The 23829-nt window shown below is 42.7% G+C and overlaps 1 protein-coding gene across 1 annotated transcript in view; it reads left to right on the top strand.

The window, feature by feature from the left end:
* Anxa3 (annexin A3) overlaps nt 1-23829 on the top strand; it is a 58323-nt gene that overhangs the window by 13175 nt on the left and 21319 nt on the right. Inside the window, exons 2-5 of the mRNA XM_051198187.1 lie at nt 6553-6640; nt 11133-11227; nt 14234-14347; nt 18950-19040. Of these exons, the coding sequence (XP_051054144.1) occupies nt 6553-6640; nt 11133-11227; nt 14234-14347; nt 18950-19040 (388 nt within the window). The remainder of the gene's footprint in view (nt 1-6552; nt 6641-11132; nt 11228-14233; nt 14348-18949; nt 19041-23829) is intronic.

Below are 23829 nucleotides of genomic sequence, written 5' to 3'. Positions count from 1 at the left end.
TGCTAGGTTGTAAGTTATTTCTCCCTGAATAAACATCTATTCGGCCTATTTGTTTATCCTGATCCTTATTTACCGCAATAGTTCCCAGAGAAGGGTGTGGGGGTGATTCGACCTGAACTGGTCCCAGACTAACCTCCGGCAGAGGCCTGGTGATGGGGGTCAAAGATCAGGCCGGCGGGGACTCAGGGTGGTCCAGCCACCTTCCTTTCTTTAATGAAATTGTAAGTAATGCTGACATGAATGGCACCATCTTAAAGGCAATTAGAAGCTTTGATTATAAATTATAACTTTAAGACTAGAAAAATGGGAACTAGGTGGATATAATAAAGATTGGTAAAATGAAACATTCTGAATATGGGATTCCTGTAGAAGAAATGAAAACCATACCTTTGGTACGAGAGATGTATGTAGCTCAGTGATAAAATACTTGCCTGCCAGGCCCTGGCTTTGCTCTCCAAGACCGTAAGGAAAAGGTGTGTGTCTGTGTGTGGAAAGATGGTCTGTCATGGTGGAAATGTTGAGGAATACTATAAACAGCCATCTGTAAATAGGTCAAACTCACCTGTTTGACCCCACATGCTCCTGGGGACAGTTGGACAGAGGCTGCCCTTCCCCGCCTGACAATTCCCTTCTTTGCTGGGGACTTGGATGATGCAATCTGACAAATGAGGACACGAGTTATAAACCTGGTAAATGAGGGACAAGTGGGAAAGAACTAAATTCAATTAAAATCTAGGACCATCTACATACAAAGGTGTGATTTCATACTCTTGAAAGTCTATTGCATAGTAGACACAGAATGGTGAGAAAGGGTTGAAGTCCTATGTAAGTATTAATGTATGTGTTAGTAGTGCATTGTGTGTTACTGCATACATACTGTAATATGTAAGATCAATACCTGGATCTCACATGAGGTAGAAGAGGGTCAGTCTGAAGGGCAGAAGGCTCTCGAGTGTGCCTCTATCTGTTGTCACATCTTGACTCCTTTCATTTTCATCTCTCTGCATGATGATGGAGTTCAAGAAGTAGTGATGACCTCTTTGGAGAGTGTTAGAAAATATGAATCCTGTCTGTGTAGAATTTTGGTGTGGGACTCTGAACCATCTTGGAGTATCATTTGATAATTCTCAAAAAAAAAAAAAAGCCTAAGAAAGGTAAAAAAACGTTTTATTACATTGTGTGTCTGTCTATCTGTCCTTTGCCTTTACCTCTGTCTCTCTTTCTTTGTCTGCCTTTCTATCTATCAGATGTGTGTAAAAGTCAGAGACAACTTGCAATAATTCAGGAAGGGCAAGTCCAAAATCAAGGTGTCAATATGGCCATCTTCCTTCTGAAACTTGTAGAGGAGTCTGGCCTTGCCTCTCCAGCTTCCTGTGGTTTGCTGCTATAAAGAAGTGATGATGCTCTCATAAATTAATGGTGGGGACTGACGAACAATATGAAAATAAACAGAATCAGACTAACAATATGAAAATAAACAGAAGTTGACGAACATGCATGTGTCATACATTCAAGGGAGAAATCTAGAGCATCAGCAAGTGGCTGTCAGAGGAGGCTCTGATTTTTAGCTTGTCTGGCATCTTCAATGGTGAGTACATTTTGAGAGAAGTGACAAGACAGGAAAAGAAAGGGCTTGGGTCTCCGCAGATAATAATTTGGGGAAAAAAGGGCAAATGACTATAGACAAAGTCTAGTTAGTGATGCTAGACTGCTTAAATTCCCCAGCTCCAGCTCCAGGCCCATAAAGGTCTTGAACTACTTGAATGGTTAACCCTTGTTCTCCAGTGAAAAGTTCAAGGCAGGAGACATTTTGTCTTTGGCATCAATGTCCTTGGGAGAACTGAGAAGCGGTGCTGAGAGCTCAGTTGTATACCTTTCTTCCTCCATTCTTTCTCTGTGCTGGGTCTCTCATATTGGCAAACTTTGGTTGTTCCTTGATTGGTGCCTGTGTAGTCTCCACCTTCATTGTCATACCATGTTTCCCTCAAGCTACCCGGTCTTTGCAGAACTCTCTTCTATCAGAACACCAGTCACATTGGATCAGAGTGCCTAAGCACTTTATCTCAACCATGGACATTGGGGGTGACCTTGCATCCCATTGTGGTTACATTCTTTGGACTGCTGGTTAGGTCTTTGGCATAGGGACGATGCAGTCCAGGTCACACTGCCTGCCTCTTATAGGATACTTCATAAAGCCCCATAGAAACCAGATCCAAAAAACTAAGCCTCAGAGACAACTCTAAGAATCAAGGGCTCTCAGGGAGCCAGGGAGAAATGGTCATACTCTGTGCACAATGTCAAGATTCTGTGCTGGGTCACGAAGCCTTGTGGCGCTGGGGAAATGGAGCCAACTGCAAAAACAGAACAGCTCAAACTTGTAAAGTTAAGGCTTTTTGTTCAATTCTTCCCATAAGAAAGGATCTTCAAAAATCAAAGGAAGTGTCCTAGAAGAGGCCCTGAAATAAAATACAGACACACGAGGCAGGCAGCGTGACCTGGACTGCATCATCCCTATGCCAAAGACCTAACCAGCTTTATGAAGTGATGTGTGATGTGGCCGGGCCTCTCCTTGAGAATGTGTTTGCAGCTGCTGCCATCTTTACTCTGGAGCATTTGGCTCTAAATACGTTTTGTGTCAACAGAGTTGGCACCCTATGTTTCTCTTTTATTCATCCTTTGAATACAAAGGTTCAATTTATTGCAAGCCTGGTAACCATTCCATGAATAAACAGGTGCAGCCCTGTTTGGTAAGAAAAGGACAGATTGGCCTGCCAGTCTGACAGCAGAAAACGCCCTGGGGGCAATTTGGCCATGTCACTGTCTTCGGGGCACCATGCTCTGTGGCTAGCCAAGGGGTAATTTTAGATAAGCAAGGCAAATTGTACTGGGATAAATTGTTAGGCCAGGATAGTAATTTGAAGAAAAGAATAACGGGATGGACTAGTCTCTGTTGTGTGAACTTATGCAAGCTTCTTAAGCATCTCTGGTCGTCACCCAAGCATAGGGTTTAAGTGTCTGCTTTATGTTTGTCGTGGGGATTGGAAATGTTCCCAGCACAGCTCCAAGCACACAGCAGCTAACTGTCCTTCTTTATTATAAAGAATCCCTATTGTTTTCTCACTTTATTCTTTTCATTACTTTATTTCTCAATGGGTTTCAGCATCATTTTTCTTTTGAGAGTGTCTAAAGGTCAGATCTGAGAAAATGGAAGAAGCTAAGTATTCATAGGAACGTAGATGGAACTTGGATCAAGCATGATGTTGAAAAATGGCTCCTGTGGAGTCCTCATGGGATGTTCCACATTGACCCTATGTTGGGTACTAAGAAAATGACCTCAGCTAAGAACCAATTAATGATTTGGTCGGAAAGACACTTAACACTTCAATGAAACAGGCAATCAAAATAGCTTTGGCTTAAACATCAACATTCCTAAAATAACACTTCACTATGAAATTCCTCAGAATCCACACCCACCCAGGACCCAAGACTTGCTTGCTGACTTCATTCTAATTTTTCAGGCAACTGAAAATGAAACAAAATGTTGGTTGGCCACTTAATTGTCCTTTAAAATCAAGGGGTCTTATTAAGCCAGATGCTGACTCCTACTCTGAGAGTGGGCTACGGACTGAGAATCTCCATCTCTGTAAATTCCAGGAGATTGCCACGGAGTTGACCCAGGAACACATCTTGAGAACCACTGAGATAGTGTTCCCTAACCCCCAGCCCAGGAAAAGTTCTGTAGAGCACAGGACATTTGGAGGTGGCTTTATCAACAATCTTCTTTATCAACAAAGTTCTTTTAAACAAACAGTCCCTCTGAGATTGAGCATTTCCCATTGTAATTATGTGTGTGTGTGTGGGGGGGGGTGGACATGACTTTAGGTGCCTGTGGAGGCTAGCGGTATTGGATTCCCTGGAACTAGAGTTACAGATGTTTGTGAGCCACCTGATTTGTGTGCTGGGAACTGAACTTGGGTCCTCTGGAAGAGTAGGTGCTCTTACCTGCTGAAGTATCCAACTCCCTCTTTTTGAAAATGAAAATCATCAAAACTACCTTATTAAGATCACTGAAGAAGTGTAATACATTTGTAAGTTCTTTTGTTCATTATCTAGCATGTGTTAATGAAAATATGAATCTGGTAATTTATTTTACAGTGAGTTTTTAGAAATCATATAAATGTTGCTGGGTGGCCAAGTCTTATCAAGTAAATCCTACACTATTGCTCATTTAAGTCACTAAAGCATTTGTCGATATTTCACTAGAATTCTGCTTCAGAAGTCCCATGTTCTGGGCTTGGGCTTTACCTCAATGGTAATGCACTTGGTTGTAATGTGTGAGGCTATGGGGTTTGACTCCTGCACAGCAAAACAAACAGCTAAATAAAAATCAGATTTCCAAGGTTTCTTTAAAGTTGGCAGATGCGTGTGTTGGAGAGGGAGAGGAGAGGAACCCTTTTATTATGTAAGTCCCCCCTCCCATCTCTCACTAGAATTGCATGATGTGTTAAAAATTTTATCCTCATCTAATTTTGTAGAGGGCAGCACAGAGGTCATAGCAAGGGTGTAAACCCTGAATCTTTGTAATATATGAGCATTCAGCATCTGGGCCATAATAATGTCTTCTTGTACTCAAAAACAGCCGTGTTAAGTATCTTCATGGCATAGGATCACACAAATAGAACATCATAAGCATGTAACCCAGCACCTGATTCCCAAAAATAAAATTCAGTATATCTAAAGTAGATCTTACTCATTTTAAAATGTCACCTTAGGTGATGCAGAGACATATTTCCAGAAATGCAAAGGACATTAGAAAGGAAAAGACTGCACACAAACTCAGATCTGAGGCTTAACTAGCTGAGTTGGTAGTAGCAAATTCTACGATCTTCTTAAGTGCTGCTGCATAGATGATCATGCTTAGCATGGGGCTGCCCTAGAGTAGTTAACATACGTAAGGTGCCTAACATCGGGAATGTAAGCAGTCCTTCCAGAACATCAAACAATGGAGGTGGGTGGCCAAGGAAGCACAAGAGATCTGCAGTAGAAGTGGCAGTAATGAAATGAAGCCAATTGGCTCTGCCAATTTATAAAGCTTATTGAGCATCCAGGAAAGAAAATCCTCAGGATTACACTGAAGTGACTGATTAGATCGCTGTTGTCTTTAGATCTAGCACATTCTAACTCAGTTAGCTTAAATTTTTTTATTGGGGGTACTTTAAACAGTGTTTGACAAGATTGAAACAAATCATTCCATCTGATCTATTGAGTCAGCAGCCTCTCATTCCTGCTGTGCCACTACATTAATTTTCCATCCACTTTAATGTGACAAGATAATGTCCTTTCATGAAAATATTAGACACTTTAGAAGAGCGTAAATGTGACCAAATTAGCTCACAACAAAACAGGCAACACCATTCAGTAAAAGGGTAGAAAGCCCTGTTTAAAAAGAAAATGTTAAATGTTGCTACTATTAGCACGGATTTCTATTTGAAAGGTCAGAATATACTATATAAGGAAGTGTTAACTGAATTTTCTCAACACCTTTTGGCTTTCGTCTAGTTTCTTCAGCAATTTAGAATATTCTATTTTTTTAACAGTATGTTCTTTCCCATTTTACAATCCTGTTTCTAATTTATGTGCTTAAAATTACTAATGTGGCTATTTAAAAAAAAAATCTATGCTATTCTTAAAGCTCCATGATGCCAGAAGTTCTCAGGAAAAACACAGACCACTTGCACATCTGTTAAGCAGAGCATAAGAGCTGACAATCTTAATAGTGTTTCACTAATTCCTTAGAGTGGCATTCCCCAGGGACAGTGGTCAACATTAAATAAACCATCCCAGAAGCTCCCAACCACAACTGCTTCTGTTTGAGATGTGATGAGGCCTTTAGTGAGGATTCTCATTGGGAAATACATACAGTGGGTGAGGAAAACTGATGCTCCTATTGTTTGCATATAGGTACCTTAAGGCCTGTACTTTTCAGGGTCACTGGTGTTGAAACAGCTCATTGCCCTAGAGAAGCAGGGTTTCATGTGTGCACTTTGTTACACACAAGGAAACTGGCTCCAGGGAGGGCTCTTGCTGCAGGTAGTAGAAGCCTTGTTGCTTGTGTGTTGAGGTGTGGGAAAACTCTTGCACTGTGCCTGGAACACAAGAAGCCAGATGCCACAGATGCGCACTAGGGCTGGAGAAATGGCTCAGCAGTTAAGAGCACTTGCTGCTCTTCCAGAGGACCTGGAATGTTCTGCTGTGTAGCGCTAACAAATTAAAAAGTGTTTGCTTTGGGTACTTAAACATGCAAACACAGAACAGCTGGAATCTTCCCCAACTGTGCTGCACAGTATCCCTGATAGAGCACGCTGCCTGTGGGCTGTGACAACAAAGAGCAATTAATTAGTCACACACTGAGCCTCTGGGGGCAGTGGAATTTTCAAAAATATAAATGCTTCTAGGTGATTCCAATAATGACCTTGTGAGATAAACGTTTAGTATTTTTAAATGTGATAGAAATAAAGGTGTGGTTTTGAACTAGTGGAACTTTCCCTGTAGGTTGGATCTCGAGGAACCATAAGAGATTACCCGGGCTTTAGCCGGGCAGTGGATGCTGAAGCTATCCGGAAAGCCATCAGAGGAATCGGTGAGTGAAGTTTTGCAATCCCTTTGTCAGTGTTGAAGCAAGCCAGGAAAGTTCCCGAATAAAAAGCCAGTTGGCCCAATTTTAATTCTGAATTAGAGAAGTTTTCAGGGGACATTTTAAAGTGTGAAGTGGTGAAAAGTGCATGGGAAGCCAGTTTTAATAAACGTTTACTTAATTCAAACCGAACACCACCACATCTCCTTTGAACAGTCATCACCGTTATAACCACAAATCATTACAGATAGAGTCCCTGGCCATTCTTCCTAGGTTTTATTTCGCCCCATTACCTAGAGAAAATCACCTTCCTAAATTAGACTTTACGCTTGTGGACTTTCAATACCTCAGCTCAATACATGGAAGTGTATGTTCTGTTTTCTGTAGTTTCAACCTGGTAAAGCTGGAGAAGTGTATTATATTCCCTTCTGCCATTTGTTTTTATCTCTTAGCATAATGTTTTTGAGATTTATTCCTGTTGATATGTTTAGCTCTAGATCATTAATTTTAACTGCAGGGAAATCTATTGTATATTATATCATAAAATAGGAATGTTGATGAAACATTCAATTTGCCTATAACTCTTTTGTATTACAGCATAAAAGTCCTTGGTGAACTTTCCTGCTTTAACTCCACTGTGCACATTTGCTAGTATTTCTCTAGGACATGACAAAAGTTGTGTTTTCTGGGTGGGAATTTCCAGAATGCTTTCTTTTAAATTAACTGGAAATTTTGCAAAATTTTTCCCCAAAATGGTTGTAAGAGTTAGTAGTACTCTTGGGGCTGGTGAGGAAGGTTAGAAAGTAATTGTTAACACAAGCTCAACATCCCAGAAACCACAGTTGAAGGAGAGAACTGATGTGATAAAGTTGACAAGTTGACCTCTAATCTCCATGTCCATGCTGTGGTGTGCCCCATCGTACTAGTAGTAGCAGTAGTAGTAGTAGAGTACTCCTTCCACAATGCTTGAGGCTTTCTCTGCATCCGTATTCCAAACTCTGATTAACACAGGCTGCAGACATGTCATTCAGTTTTTCCCATTGACGAGGTCTAAAGCTGTATGACAGCCCCCCTTCCCTATCTTTAAATACTGATATAATCACGCATCATTTTTTCTTTTTGTTTCCTCTTTCATGTATGACTAGCCCTTTTCAGTTGCATTGTCTTCTTTGGGATTCCCAGAGAGGTTTCATTGTTTTCTTGTCACTGATTTCCATGTACAGACTGTCTAAATAAAACCTCAAATAATGAAAATACCCTCCTCTTCCTAGTCCGTGGCCAAAAACCAACCAACCAAACAAACAAACAAAGTATTGGGTTAATGTTTATTTTTTCCAGTTTTATATTTTAGCAAAATCAAGCTTAGTAATAGTTTTCCTAGGATTCGTGCCTATTGCACCTTTTTTATTTGGTTGGTTTTTTGAGATAGGGTTTCTCTGTGTGGCCCTGGCTGTCCTGGAACTCACTCAGTAGACCAAGCCAGCCTCAGACTCACAGAGCTCTACCTACCTCTGCCTCCTGATTTCTAGGATTAAAGGCGAGTGTAATTACCACCCAGTTTACTGTATTTTTTTTTAAAATAGTAAAGTCATAAAGCTATTCTGCATTTTCCTCCCAGGTTTAGAAATTTTCTTTCTAAGTTGATCATCAACTACATGGCATTGGTACTTAGAGATAACTAATGTCATTCTGTCTTGTGGGTATTTGTCTAAGCAGAGTTCTGGAAGAGCTCACCGTCTCCTATCTGCTACATGAACCACTTTGCTGAGTTTCCTGTTCATCTGTCTGTTCCCCATCCAATACCCTTGTCACAGTTACTCCAACTTTCAGTGACTCCTCATGTTGGGGGATTGTTTCTGCTCTTTGTTTGTTTGTTGGCTTGTAGGGAGACTCTTCCCCTTCCAGTGTGACTTTCAGGCCATCCTGTGTAATTCTGTAAAATATGCTGCTAAGAGTTTAAGTCAGCATCATCTCTTCTTTATTATTTAAAAAAATTCACCTAACATACCAACCCCAGTTCCCCCTCCCTTCTCTCACTTCCCACCTCACCCCCATCACACCCGTCCACTCCTCAGAGGGGTTAAGGCCTTCCTTGGAGAGTCAACAAAGTCTGGCAAACCAAGTTGAGGCAGGACCAAACCCCTCCCCCTGTATCGAGGGTGAGCAAGGCATCCCACCATAGGGAATGGGCTCCAAAAAGCCAGTTCGTGCACCCAGGATAAGTCCTTGTCCCATTGCCAGGGGTCCCACAAACAGATCAAGCCACACCACTGTCACCCACATTCAGAGTGCCTAGTTCTGTCCCATGCAGGTTCCCCAGCTGTCAGTTCAGAGTTTGGGAGCTCTCACTACTCAGGTTAGCTGTCTCTATGGTTTTCCCCATCATGATGTTGACCCCCTCCACTCTCTTATACAAGACAGGTTTTTTAAATGAAACTATGTTTTCACTTTTACACTTTGTGGTTAATATTTTAATATTTGTTCCTTTTGAAAATTTTTGTACATTTTGTTACTGATGTAATTATGTCACTTTTCCTTTCTCTGTCCTCCTCCCAAGGTGATCTGATGTCCTCTTCTGGCCTCTGTGGATACCTGCACATGTATGTGCACACAGAGACATTAGGAAAGCATATAAATTATCTACAAGTAAAGAATTAAGAGTAAGGCAACAGAGGACATGCAGAGCAGAGCAGAGTGCTACAGCACAGGGAATAGGGACAGAGAATAGTTCCTAATATTTTTGAGACCAGGGGACATGTATTCCGGGGTGGCCTTGAACTCACTCTGATAGAAGAATGACCTCGAATTTCTGATCTTCCCCAATCTGCCTCCTGAGTGCCGGGATTACAGGTGTGAGTTCCCATTCCTGGTTTATGGGCTTCCTGAATACCAGGCAAAATGGTCCATCCCCAACCCTGGCTCTTAAGGGTTGTTTGTTTTTGTTGTTTTGGATAGCTCTATCCATAGTCCTGTCATTGATGGGGGAACAGAGTAAAAATAAGCCAGAGATGAAATCCAGCACGTGGACCTGCTGGAATATGGAGAGACACAGTTCAGCTGTGCATTGGCCCTGATGCTGTTACAGGTCCAAGTTGGTTACCAGACTCACAGGGCAAGTAGGCTGCCATCTGATTCTGCTGACTGTAGAGAAATACAAGATCAAAGGCGAGCAGGCAGCATCTTTCACTGGGACACCAACAGGCGACCAAGCACTCAGGTTCTTTCCCCCTCCACAGATTTAGGCTGTGCAGTTCAGTCACATAGGCAGTGTATGGGTGTTACCTCAGCACAAAGAAACCTAGCCTTGAATCCCAATTCATCTACATATCATTCTAGTCATGTTTACCCAAGGCCTGCAAGCCTCCTCTGTGCTTCCCAGCCCAGTACAGTCCTCTCCATTCAACGAAGTAGACACAGCTTCCCACGGTCATCCTGATACTCTCATTACAAACATTTAGTGCTATGGAGGACAATGTCAGACAAGCTGGCTTCAATCCTGGCCTGATCTTACCTTTCACTTACAAATATATGCTTGTGAAATGCACCCTAGCAGTGTGAGGTGCTAGATCTGTGTTAGCCAGACTTTGTATTGCTGTAAACTACCTGTGTTGACAAGATTTATTTCGGCTCGTGGTTTCCAGAAGGTTCAGTCTGTGGTACTTGCCTTAACTGACTCTGGGCCTGCGATTAGGCAGAGCATCATGTGGCAGACTACTTACCTCAGCAGAGAGAGAGAGAGAGAGAGAGAGAGAGAGAGAGAGAGAGAGACCCACCTTTAAAGGAATGTTCCTATTGACCTGCATCCTCTAGATCCCACCCCCTGAGATGTCTTTCATTTTCTGAAATGACAACACCAGCTGGGGACCACGTATTACACACAGGTGTGAAGGGGCACATTTCATATTCAAACAAGGAAACCCTTGTTTGGGGATGAGAGATTTGTTACATTGCTTAGAAGCTTTGTGACTGTGACAAACGAAATAAGCCCTCTGAGGGCTAATGTCATCTTTAGGGTAGTTTTATCTATCCACGGTATAGGGACCCTGTAACTCTTGGCTATCACAAGGAGTAAAGCAAGCACGTTACAGAAGGTTCTCAATAAGTCTTCCATTCCTGTGTTCCTGCCCTTGAGAGGATAGAAGACTTGATGCCCGCTATGGAGTGAGAGCTGAAATTCGGTAAGAGCCACTCAGCCTCCTGAGGGTGAAGCAGGGGTTTCTTCGTACCCCTCTCTGCATGATAGGAGGAGACAAGGACTAGTTGGGGCTTTTATTTCCCCATCCCCCAAATCATCCAAATAGCTAACTTCTTTTTCAAAACCAAAACAGCAAACAAACAAAAACAAAAACCAGGCAAACACACAAATTCTCACCCAGCAAGAAGCTGTGAACTGAAAATTAAAATGCCTTACTGTCTGCACTCGTTTCAGATGACCGATCTGTTGTTCGACACAGACACGGAGAACCCTTGGTTGATAAATAACTCTGGTCTCATTTAGGAACTGATGAGAAAACCCTCATTGGCATTCTGACAGAGCGGTCGAATGCGCAGCGGCAGCTGATTGTCCAGGAGTATCAAGCCAAGTATAAACAGGTACCTCCAATGAGCACCGTGGGCCCTGAAGAGACAATCACCAGCCTTGGTGCTTCCTCTGTGGCCACTCACAGATCTTTGTTTCAGACTGAGTGCAGCAGAAGGTGCCCTGTGCATCCACTCAAGAACCAGGGCTGTCAGTCCTGGTTTTGCATTTCAGCATCTCAATGCCTTTGGGGCTTCTGTTTCATCATTGTGGAATGAAGAATGTTGCCTTAGAGCAGTGGTCCTCAGCCTGTGGGTCAAAGGGTCAAATGACCATTTCACAGGGGTCACATGGATATCCTGCACATCACATATTTACATTAAGATTCATGAAAGCAGCAAAATTATAGTTATGAAGCAGGAATGAAAATAGTGTTATGGTTGGGGGTCACCACAACATGAGGAACCATATTTAAGGCTTGCCACACTAGGAAGGTTGAGAACCACAGCTCCAGAGCAATGGTTCCAAATCAGCAAGAAGGCATCCCCTCCCCATAGGACACTTAGCATAAAGGGAGATTCATTTTTTCTTTTTGAGACAGGGTCTCATGTAGCACAGGCTAGCCTGGAGCTTACAAAGTAGATGGAGGTTATCTTGACTTCTGATCCTCTTGTGTTCAACACTAATGTGTTGGGATTACAGCTGGGAGTCACTAGGCCTAGGTTATGTGGTACTGGGGAATCAAGGCTGGGTCTTCATGAGTACTAGGCAAGTACTCTACCATCTGAGACACGTCCTCAGCCTGAACAGAGACATTCTGATGACTCCATATCAGACTCGGGGTGGAAGGTCATTCTAATTTCCAGAGGTTAGAGATGCTGTTACGAGTATATAGTATGAAGGGCAGCTCCCCCAACAAAGAAATACAGCTATCTGGCAAAAGATTGCCGTAGATGATCTTTAACTTCTGTTTTAATTTTAAAAGTCATGTAAGTATAGGTTCAGTAAATTCAGCAGATGGAAACCCACAAGTATCTGAAAATAAATGCATAAGAATAAGACAGCCACACATTATGTTTGTCATCTATTTTTGAGTGGTACTCTCTGTCAGAGATCACGGGTGGGAGAGGCAGCTCTCACTTCTCTTGTGGAGCTGGCACCCTAACAGAAAGATGGTAAGTAAAGAAGATCAGCCATGTGATAAAGATGAATGGGGTGACATGATGGAGGGTGGCTGGTGACTGGCTCCCTTGATGGGGTAAGAAGTAGTGTTAGTGGGATGCTGCCGCCAGGCTGGCAGCTAGGACAGTTGGTGCCGCAGTCTGACCTGCTCAATCTACAGATGACTACTTCAGGCAGAGAGGAGAACAGGAGTGGCCGGGAATGTGAGGGAGACAGAACTCTGAACCCCAACATAGCAGGATGTGGACTTGGTGGGGCAAAGGAGACAGCATTGTAAGGTTGGAGCTTTTGAAAAATTTTCAGGTGCTGCTATGGTTTTCAGGCTAGGTCACATGATCTTGGGGGGGGGTCTAGGTTATGTAGGTGTGCATCGCCACACTTGACTACTAAACATTTGTATTTGTGGATTTTGAGATGGGATTTTGCCACGCTGCCAGTCTGGTCTTGAGCACTTGTATTCAAACAATCCTCCTACTGCAGTCTTTCCTACCCAGGGCTGAGACCACAGATGCATGCCACAGGGCTCAGCTTTATTGCTAAGAGCTGGTGCATAGTCTTGATTTTATTCTACAATAGGGAGCCATTGGAAGTATGTAAGCAGGGGAATAATATAGCCGAATTTTAGTCTTAAAAGATTGTTTGGGGACCTGGAAGTTTAGTTTAATGGTAGAGCACTTGCCTGGCACTTCTGAGGCTCTGTGTTCCACCCACACAATTACAAAGAAGGTGGAAAGGTTATTCTGGATGCTGTGGGTCATGAATATGGAAAGGAAGGAGTACAAACAGAGTAGTCAGGCTGTTGACCATCAGAGTCAACTCTGGCATCATCCGAGAGTGCTCTCCGGTACCCCAGTACTCCTTTCTCAGACACCCTTTATCACACACTCATACTATACATACTGTGCAATGAAACTGAAATTCATCTTTGAATACTTTCATTTTCCTGTTAGGGTGGGCATATTAGGCATAAGCATTATATCACGGCTACCTTTAAATGTCTAGCATTGATTGGGCACTTTTGAGCATGTATTGAAATGAATGAGCCACCAAGCATCTGGGCAAAAAGCCCTCACGTGGAAGTAGGTGGCATGGAAGGTCCATTGGCCTTTCAGAGTACTGTAAAATGTGGAGGAAGAATCAACCAAGGCAAAGGGCAACAACCACTTCTCATGGTGCAATGGAATGAGAGCGTGTGGAGTAAGATTTGCCTTTGGGTTGGGGACAGATGGTGTCAGAACTTGGCACTTAAAGAGGAACACACTGCTGCAGTTAAAGCAGACCGGGTAATACTTGGCTCCATCTCATGACCCCACTGCTCCATGTCAATCCTTTGAATACTGGACGTAGAAACCATGTCTCTGCCTTGGGGCGGGGGAGACAAACTTCTCATATAATGTATGGAAACAGTGCCAAAGGACAGTAGTCTCTGAGAAGCAGGGTACTCAGGAACAGTTTGCCAGAAAGACCCCTCTCCCTTTCGGCCTTCTCCTGTTTTGGAGATCAACAAGGACCTAGGAAATGCCTTCATTCGATTTTTCTAGTTATCGGTTACTATTTTAATCATCCATATTTTGTGGGTATGGAGCAGTCATTTGGTACATGCGTGCAACATGTAATGTGCTTAGAGGAATGACATTTCTATGTGCAGCCCCAAACTCTAATACACTTGGCAAGCTTCCTCGGGGCTTTGCAAAGGTCTGTGTAAGGTAGGACATTGTGGAAACATCATAAAATGAAGATTAATGCCCACTGATACATTCTCGGCATCCTCGCTATTCCCTGTGGATGGACATGCTTTCACTTGAGGTTTATGCTTGGGTTTCCCTTTCCCTAGGTGGTTGTTGAGAAAGAGAAAAGAACATATCTCATGATTTCCTCCTTGGGGGTTTTTATTTTAGGAGCTGAAAGATGACTTGAAGGGTGATCTCTCTGGATACTTTGAGCACGTCATGGTGGCTCTTGTGACTGCACCAGCCCTGTTTGATGCCAAACAGCTGAAGAAATCCATGAAGGTACAAGAAGCCCTAAAGCAACTGACTCTCCCCAGGTTTCACTCATTAGGGAACTCTTAGAGCACTCACCTGAGACTTAGTGGGCATAGATGCCATTTTATTGTGTTCTTTAAAGGGCGGAATGATTATGGGGAGCTCTGTGCAGCCCTGAGTCCAAATGCCCCTGGGCTGCAAGGACAGCTACATTCTCCTTCTTTTTCCTTTCCTTTTTATTTCCTTCCTTCCTCCCTCCTTTCAATCTGTAACATGAATAAATAAAAGATCCAGAGACTGATATTGGGGTTCAAACTTCAAGCTGAATATCAGAAAAGCAAAGCAGCCGGCCACTAGCTTCTTACCTCTAGCTCAAGCTGAAAGGTCTGACCCTGTCTCCACAAGCTCTCACCAAACCTCAGACTGTAACCTCTCCTCAGTGTGGCTGGAGAATGAATTCCTCTCTGAGACCTTGCTTCTGTCTTGTATACTTCCCTAATGTTGGGATTAAAGGTGTGAGCTATGATTCTCTGTTAGACTGGTTCACTCTTGTGTACCCCTGAGTGGCCTTAGGCTCACAGAAATCCATCTATCTCTTAATCCTGAGTCCTAGGATTAAAGGTGTGCACCACCACCTCCTAGCTTCTGGCTGCTGGGATTAAAGGTGTGTGGCCTGGCTTCTATAGCTTGTGGCTGACTTTGCTTTTCTGAACCCTCAGTCAAACTTTAATAAACCATAAATAAGATATCACTACACTTTCTTTTCTAAATATTCAGTTTGTCTTTTTCTTTCATTGAACATAAATACTGTCATCCATCCATGACTTAGTCCCTATGATATGTATATTTTTAGCCCCCTGCTTTCTTTAACCCTTCAGAACCCTCACACCTTTCACTAGGTCCACCTGCATTTTGCTATGAAGTCTACCGCAGCAAGCCCATCGCAGACAGCGGCAGATAGAAGCCGCTGTCTCCCTCCGTGCTCCCACTCTGCGGTGCTCACCTGTGTGTGCCTCCTGGTTACACTGCTGTCGGCACCCTGAGCAGGTCCCTTCAGCTCCATTCTGCCCATTTGAAACTATTCTCTATGAGTGGGCAAAGTTACTTTTAAAAAGATGGGATTTTTTTTCATTTCTTTTATAAAATGATCCTTTAATGATTTTATTGCTCGAGATCGCATGGAGCAATATGGGTATATTTCTTTTCTTTTTTTTATTTAATTTATTATTTTACATGTGGATCCCAGTTCCCTCTCCCTCTTCCCCTCTCCTCCTCCCTCCCTTCCTCCCAGCCTCTCTCCCTCCTTCCCTCCCTTTTATCCTCTCTGCCCTCTCACATGCACCCTAAACACCCTCCCCTCCCATCCTCCACCCCAATTCCATATGTAGGGCAATGCCATCTAGTTGGGGTCATGTAGATCTGACAGGTCATGTGAAGTAGGGACTAGGGCTTCTCTCCTGTCTCTGGTGCACAAAAGGACCTTGCGAACACATCCCTCATAAAAAGATGTTTTAAAGCTAGTCAATGTAACCGTCAACCTAAATCTCCAGTGAACACTTAAACCCAGATGTGTTATGACTTCCTCACCCAAGTCTGCCTCTTGGCTGCCTGTGATTCTTTTGAAAACCTTGCCAGGAAGCATTCCCCTGAGAAACAGAGCCATTAGGCAGAACATTATATTAAGAAATGTACTGTAAGGCACTGGGTATAACTTGTGAGCCTGAGTGGTAAAGACTAGACTCTGCAGGGCAGGTGGTCAGGGTAGGCTAGAACCCTCATTAGTCTCCGAAGCTGCTAGCCATAGGTACAGCGTCTTCAGCGAGGCCTTGGCTTGCCCTTAAGGCCTTTTTGCAGAATGAGCCAGGCCCAGTCAGAATGCAGTATCTGAAGTGTGTCTCCTTTAAATCAATTGATAATGGACTTTATTCATAAAATACCTGCACACATGCTAGCATCTGTCTGGATAAGCAGGGACTGCAGCCTGACCAAGCTGCCACATCTATCTGGCCATCACACCCCTTTCCCATCCCCATGCATGTTGCTGGCTTCACTGGCCCTGCAAGCATCTGTGTTTGGGACTCCTGATCCATGGTGTTCCATCTGGATGCCTTCTCCTTGGATAGTTCCTATTTATTAATTTACTCAATTTTATTGTTATTGTCTTTTGTTTAAATTTCATTTGTGCTTACTTTATGCTCAGTTTATCCCCATGCTGGAAGTTTTGGGTTGGATTTTTGTTGTTTTTGTTTTTGGAGACAGGATTTGTCTGTGTAACAACCCTGGCTGTCCTGAAACTTGCTTTGTAGACCTGGTTGGCCTTAAACTCACAGAGATCCACTCACCTCTGCCTTCTGAGTGCTGGGATTAAAGATGTGCGCTACCACCCGGCCTTGTTTTGTTTTGTTTTTCTGAGATACCTTTTTCTTCTGTGCTGCCTCGTTTTCTAGCGTAGAGACAGTTAGTTCATCTTTAGTGGGGATCATCTCCATGCAGGTAGCTCAGGTAGAAGCTAACCTGACCCTGTGAACTCAGAGAGTACGAGGAATCTGGGTGGTTTATATGTTGATGGTCAGAGAAGCAGCACTTACAGTCTGAATCTCAGTATATGCTCTGCACTCTCAAGAGTGTGTAGCAAAGCATCATTACTCCTTTTGGGCCATCTCACTCCATTTCTTCCTGGACATGTAGCAACGGAATGGTCCCATTTAAAAAAACAAACAAACAAACAAACAAACAAACAAAAGACAAGCAAAGCAAGGTCTCATTGTGTGGCCCATGAGACCTCTCACGAAAAATCCTCTGCCTCACTTTCCAACTGTCGGAATTACAAACATCCAGCCTCATCCCACTGCGTGTCGCTTTGTATAAAGTATTATCTTTCAGGTAGTTGGTGGGTAGGTGTGCACTCTGATGGCCCTGGTGGCTTGACAGGTAGTCATTTTGAAGATTTGCTCTGTTTCTTAATTTGTATGAGTCTGTGGGGTTTCTGAAGTGAGTGAACAGTGAACCATTTTTGTAGATCACCACAGGCGCTCACAGAAAGAACCGTTTTTTTCCCCATTTCTCCTATTGCCAACTGAAATGCTCTTTTCTTTTTTAAAAGGTGCATTTCTTTGTCTGTTTTTCCCCCCATATGACTAAGATATGAGTCTTCATCATGCTAAGGGACCTACATCAAAGTCTGAAAGAAAGCCTGTGCTTAGCGGACCTATAGAGAAGTGGAGGGAAAGAGGTCCAGGGCTGGACATAGAACTGATTCTGCCCCCCATCCACGGGAAGAGGTTTCTCCTTTCTTCTGGAAGGGGGTGGGCATCTGAGAGGCACAGGCCAGCTGGAAGCTGATAATGCAGGCTTGCTGTGAAAAATGCCTGTGAAGGCTGAAGAGGAGACAGCAGGGGCCAGTGAGCTTTAAGCCTGCACTGAGGGCTGGCCCCTGAGGGAGAGCCCCAGCACAGGACACAGCTCTGAGAAAGTGTGGCAGATCATGATGGCATAGGACTGAGCCCCGAGATGAGCAGAAGTACCCTAGCTCCAGTCCCTCACCCACGTGTGTTCTGTCAGTGACCACCAGCAGCGAGTCTTTGAACTCTAGGGAAGACCCAAAGGCGTGGCAGTTGGAGGCTGTTAGCAAACCGTCTTGAAGTGAAATTCGAACAGTGTGTAACAATGGCTTCCACGAGGGGAGAGCTTAACAGGTGTGATTTTCATGACCACATTTGCTGACATGTATTGGAAAATGTTCTCGGGTTAAGAAGAAATCCACAGCAAGGACTCTGCACTGAGAATGGTGACTGAACCATTATCAAAACCGTTTGGCCGTAGGCTCTTCCATCGTAGCTGCTCGAGTCTACTTCTTGACACTCGTAGTCAACTAAAGAGAACAAAGGACTAGGAAGGTTTTAATAGCCTCTCTATAAGGATGCTCCAAGTACTTCCCTGCAGTTATTCTGCACATATCCCATTGGTCAGAATGTAAAGATATGTATAAATGTATGAATATATATATTATAGCTGTATGGATGATTTCGGTGGCAGGCTTCCTGGCCAGAACTGAATCTCTGTTTGTAAGTTTCATTGGCTTTATTTGATCAAGTCCTACTGCAAATAACTTACAGTGAGAGTCAGCGACCTTGATATGAACAACACTTAGAGGTTACTGGGCTCTAAGCCAGCAAGGCCCATGACACACATTTACTGAAGATTTGAAAACCTCTGTGCATGAGAAGGCTGAGACTTGCTGACCAACCCTGCCCAGAGGTGAAAGGATGAACTCATTCAAAATTGCTGTGGAGCCCTTCCTATGCAGAAGGCAACATGGGCTTAGTGGGCAGAGCCTGTTGGATCATCACTTCTGATCCTTAATGACAAAGGCATTGTCATTTATGATCTTTCCTCCTAAAATTACTTGATTGATTTTCTCACTTGATGTCAGTTTACTCCAGATAACTTGTTATTTTAATTCTGAAATGCATGGGAAAACCAGAAAACTACTGTGGAGCTAGATGAGATCTTACATTGATTTACTCAGAGCTGTTCTTCCATCTGTACAAAGTAAGATATTAAGACTGAAAAGCATGAAATTACGTTTTTTAAAGTGTTCTAAAAATTAGATTTCTTTTTCCTTGTTAGGGCACTGGGACGGATGAAGATGCCTTGATTGAAATCTTAACTACCAGGACAAGCAGGCAGATGAAAGAGATCACGCAGGCCTATTATACAGGTGACTTTTACCACTGATGACACGTGTGAGCCAAATTGCTTCTAGCATCTCACCTATCATAGTCTTGAGAAGGCCAGAGATGGGGAAAGAAAGATGCATTCCAACTTGGACTGTTCATTTTTAGGGAAAGTTAGAATATGATCTGCACATAACAATAACATTAACATCTGGCATTTACAGCAGTATCGATTTGGAGTACTTTGCCCTCAGCAATCACATAATTGAATCAATCATTTTTATCAATATAAGAGTTTCAAGTTATCGTATACTTCTTTTATAAGTTAAAAACCACTCGGGAAATTTGGTAAGCTAATTAGAGGAAGTGCTGAATATTTAGATTCAATATAATTGGCTGAAGTCCTAAAAGTTCGTGTAAAAATTAGAAGGTCTGCACAGTGTAATGCTGCCTCTACTCAGCCACCTCATTCAGACTCAGCCACAAGCTCAGATGTTCCCAAGTCTCACATACCTCTCACCGATTGCCTAGGAATCCAGGATTCTCCCTGCAAACTCTGGTACAGTAGCTCACTAAAACCACACAAAACTCCAGATAGAGTGGTACTCCCAATGACAACGCTGTTATGAAGGAAGTGAATCATGGCCAGCCTAATGACAGGACACACAGCTAGAGGTCTGTGAAGCCGCATTCTAAATCTTCTACCTGACTGGCACATTGACAGCAATCACCACTCCACTTGAACATTGTTAGCCATTTTTTTTAAATCAGGGTTACTCAGATATGATTTTTTAAAATCAGGGTTGGATAATTGTCCAAGTGATTGAGCTCAGGCTATGTCATGTGACTCAAAGTCTTTCTAACTCTTCTGCTTTCTGTTTTCAGTTATCTTGTTAGTAAAACTCAGAAGAATGCCATAAATAAGAGACTCAATTACAAGAGGGAATGCAAGGATTTGTCCTGAGGAGCAAGGACCAAATAGCAACTCAATGCTGTAATACACAGAGCCCCATACAGTTCTCTGAATACCTTGATGGAGCCAGGCTCTCTAAACTTGTGTTTCTAGGAGGTCAATTTTTACTGTAAGAGAAGCCCCGGATGGATATTAGAAAGATTATTTTTTTTTTGCATATAGAGTATTTTTTATTTAATTTTATATAACAAAGTCCAATTAAATGAAAACAAACATTTATACACAATATTTGGGAATTTGGGCGTCGTTCTTTCCAAACTACTTCCTGCTGGTAAGGGGCGCTGTCTTGGGGGATTCGAAGAAGATTCAGATATCCTAGCTGTAGTCTGTAGGGCTGTTTTGTCCAGCTGTTTGGAATGTAGGATCAGCTTGTACTCTGTTTCAGGCGGTCTGGTGTGATCAAACCACATTAGTCTGGAAGGAATCCACATCTTTTCATTTTCTGTGGAAACAAAAATAGAAATACTTTTCCCCAGTAACTTGTTCTTCAACTTAAATTTTGGAGTCAAAGCGTTTTTTTTTTTTTTTTTTTTTTTTATTATTATTATTATTTTACATGTCGATCCCAGTTCCCTCTCCCTCCCTCCCTCCCTCCCCCCAAGCCCTCCCTCCCTCCTTCCCTCCCTTTTACCCTCTCTACCCTCTCCCATGCACTCTAAACACCCTCCCCTCCCAACCCCCCACCACAATACAATATGTAGGGGAATGCCATCCAGTTGGGGTCATGTAGATCTGACAGGTCCTGTGAAGTAGGGACTAGGGCTTCTCTCCTATCTCTAGAATAAGGCAGTTATCCCTCCATGGGGGATATGTTTGCAAAGTCCTTTTGTGCACCAGGGATACATCCTGGCTCCACTGTCTGAGGTCTCTTAGACTGCTCAGACCTTCTGGCTGAGACCCATATTCAGGGGAGTCCGAGTCAGACCCCTGTTGGCTTCCCAGCTATCAGTCTAGTGGCCCTTAGCTCCTCCTTGTTCAGGTAAGCTGTCTCTATGTACTTCTACCGCATGGTCTTGTCCTCTCCATCTGCTTCTGGGTTCTAGTTTGACTCAGTGTTTATGTATGGGTGTTTGCTCCTGTTTTCAACAGGCATTAGTTGAGGACTCCATGGAGAAGTTAGTTGTTGATCTCACTCTCCGGGAAGGGCATTTATGATAGCCTTTCCACGGAAGCTGAGATTGTTAGTTGGGAGCAGTCTTGTAGTTCCTTCGACCTTTCTTTGTGTTCAACTTTATCTTCAAACCAATATTGGCTCCCTCTTTTATGTTCTCTCTCTCTGTCTCTGTCTCTCTCTCTCTTTCCTATTTTCCATTCCTAACCAGGCTCAATCCTCCTAGTCGCACATGCCTTCCTCTCCTCCCTCTCATTTTCTCCTACTTCTCTCTCCATTAGCTGTCCTCCCCCACTATACCTGAGGTCTGGGGGACTTGTCCCTTCCCAGTTCTGTGAGGGACTTTATATGAATCTCTTAGAATACAACTTGTATCCTAGTTCCTCTGGTGATGTGAATTATAGGCTGGTGATCATTTGATCTAGGTCTAAAATCCATATATGAGTGAGTACATACTGTGTTCCTCTTTTTGTGACTGGGTTACCTCATTCAGGATGGTTTCTTCAAGTGCCATCCACTTGCCTGCGAATTTCAAGATACCATTATTTTTTTCTGCAGAGTAGTATTCCATTGTGTAGATGTGCCACATCTTCATTAACCATTCTTCAATTGAAGGGCATCTAGGTTGCTTTCAGGTTCTTGCTATTACAAATAGTGCTGCTATGAACATAGTTGAACAGATGTCTTTGTTGCATTGATGTGAATCCTTTGGGTATATGCCTAAGAGGGGGATTGCCGGGTCCTGTGGTAAACTAATTCCCATTTTCCTGAGGAACCGCCATACTGATCTCCAAAGTGGCTGTATGAGTTTGCACTCCCACCAGCAGTGGAGGAGTGTTCCACTTTCTCCACATCCTCTCCAACATAAGTCATCACTGGTGTTTCTAATTTTAGCCATTCTGGCAGGGGTAAGATGGTATCTCAAAGTTGTTTTGATTTGCATTTCCCTGATAGCTAAGGATGTGGAGCATTTTCTTAAGTGTCTTTCAGCCTTTTTGATTTCCTCCATTGAGAATTCTTTCTTCAGTTCTGTACCCCATTTTTTAATAGGGTTATTTGGTGTTTTGTTGACTAGTTTCTTGAGTTCTTTGTATATTTTGGAGATCAGCCCTTTGTCGGATATAGGATTAGTGAAAATCTTTTCCCAGTCAGTGGGCTGCCGTTTGGTCTTGTCAACTGTGTCCTTTGCCTTACAGAAGCTTCTAAGTTTGAAGAGGTCCCATTTATTAATTGTTTCTTTCAGTGTCTGTGCCCCTGGAGTTATGTTCAAGAAGCGGTCTCCTATACCAATTTGTTCAAGGGTACCTCCTACTTTCTCTTCTAAGAGGTTCAATGTGGCTGGATTGATGTTGAGGTCTTTGATCCATTTGGACTTGAGTTTTGTGCATGGCGACAGACATGGGTCTATCTGCAGTCTTCTACACACCCTCATCCAATTGTGCCAGCACCATTTGTTGAAGATGCTGTCTTTGCCCCATTGTATCATTTTAGCTGTTTTGTCGAAAATCAGGTGTTCATAGGTGCATGGATTAATATCAGGATTTTCAATTCGATTCCATTGGTCTACCTGTCTATTTTTATGCCAATACCAGGCTGTTTTCAGAACTATAGCTCTGTAGTAGAGCTTAAAGTCAGGAATGGTGATGCCTCCTGATGTTCTTTTTATTGTATAGGGTTGTTTTGGCTATCCTGGGTCTTTTGTTTTTCCATATAAAGTTAATTATTATCCTTTCAAGGTCGGTGAAGAATTGTGGTGGGATTTTAATGGGGATTGCATTGAATCTGTAGATTGCTTTTGGTAAGATTGCCATTTTTACTATGTTTATCCTACCTATCCAAGAGCATGGGAGGTCTTTCCATTTTCTGGTATCTTCTTTAATTTCTTTCTTTAGAGTCACAAAGTTCTTATTATATAGATCTTTTACTTGTTTGGTAAGCGTTACACCAAGATACTTTATGTTGCTTGTGGCTATTGAAAAGGGTGATGTTTCTCTGATTTCTTTCTCTGCCTCTTTGTCGTCTGAAAAAAATAGGGCTACTGATTTTTTTGAGTTTATCTTGTATCCTGCTAGTTTGCTGAAGGTGTTTATCAGCTGTAGGAGTTCCCTGGTAGAGTTTATTGGGTCGCTTATGTAAACTATCATATCATCTGCAAATAGAGACAGTTTGACTTCTTCCTTTCCAATTTGGATGCCCTTGATCTCCTTTTGTTGTCTTATAGCATTAGCTAGAACTTCTAGTACGATATTGAAGAGATATGGAGAGAGAGGACAGCCTTGTCTTGTTCCTGATTTTAGAGGAATTGGCTTAAGTTTCTCTCCATTCAGTTTGATGTTGGCAGTTGGTTTGCTGTATATTGCTCTTATTATGTTTAGGTATGTTCCTGTTATCCCTGACCTCTCTAATACCTTTATCATGAAAGGGTGTTGAATTTTATCGAAGGCTTTTTCTGCATCTAGGGAGATAATCATATGGTTTTTCTTTTTCAGTTTGTTTATATGGTGGATCACGTTGATAGATTTTCGTATGTTAAACCATCCCTGCAATCCAGGTATGAAGCCTACTTGATCATGGTAGATGATTTCTCTGATGTATTTTTGAATTCGGTTTGCCATTATTTTATTGAGTATTTTTGCATCGATGTTCATCAGGGATATTGGTCTGTAGTTTTCTTTCTTAGTTGTGTCTTTGTGAGGTTTGGGTACCAAAGTTATTGTGGCCTCATAAAAAGAGATTGGCAATAAACCTT

The sequence above is a fragment of the Phodopus roborovskii genome, unplaced genomic scaffold (genome assembly GCF_943737965.1).
Source record: "Phodopus roborovskii unplaced genomic scaffold, PHOROB, whole genome shotgun sequence".
Taxonomy (NCBI): domain Eukaryota; kingdom Metazoa; phylum Chordata; class Mammalia; order Rodentia; family Cricetidae; genus Phodopus; species Phodopus roborovskii.
This window is presented reverse-complemented; position numbering and strand designations above follow the sequence as displayed.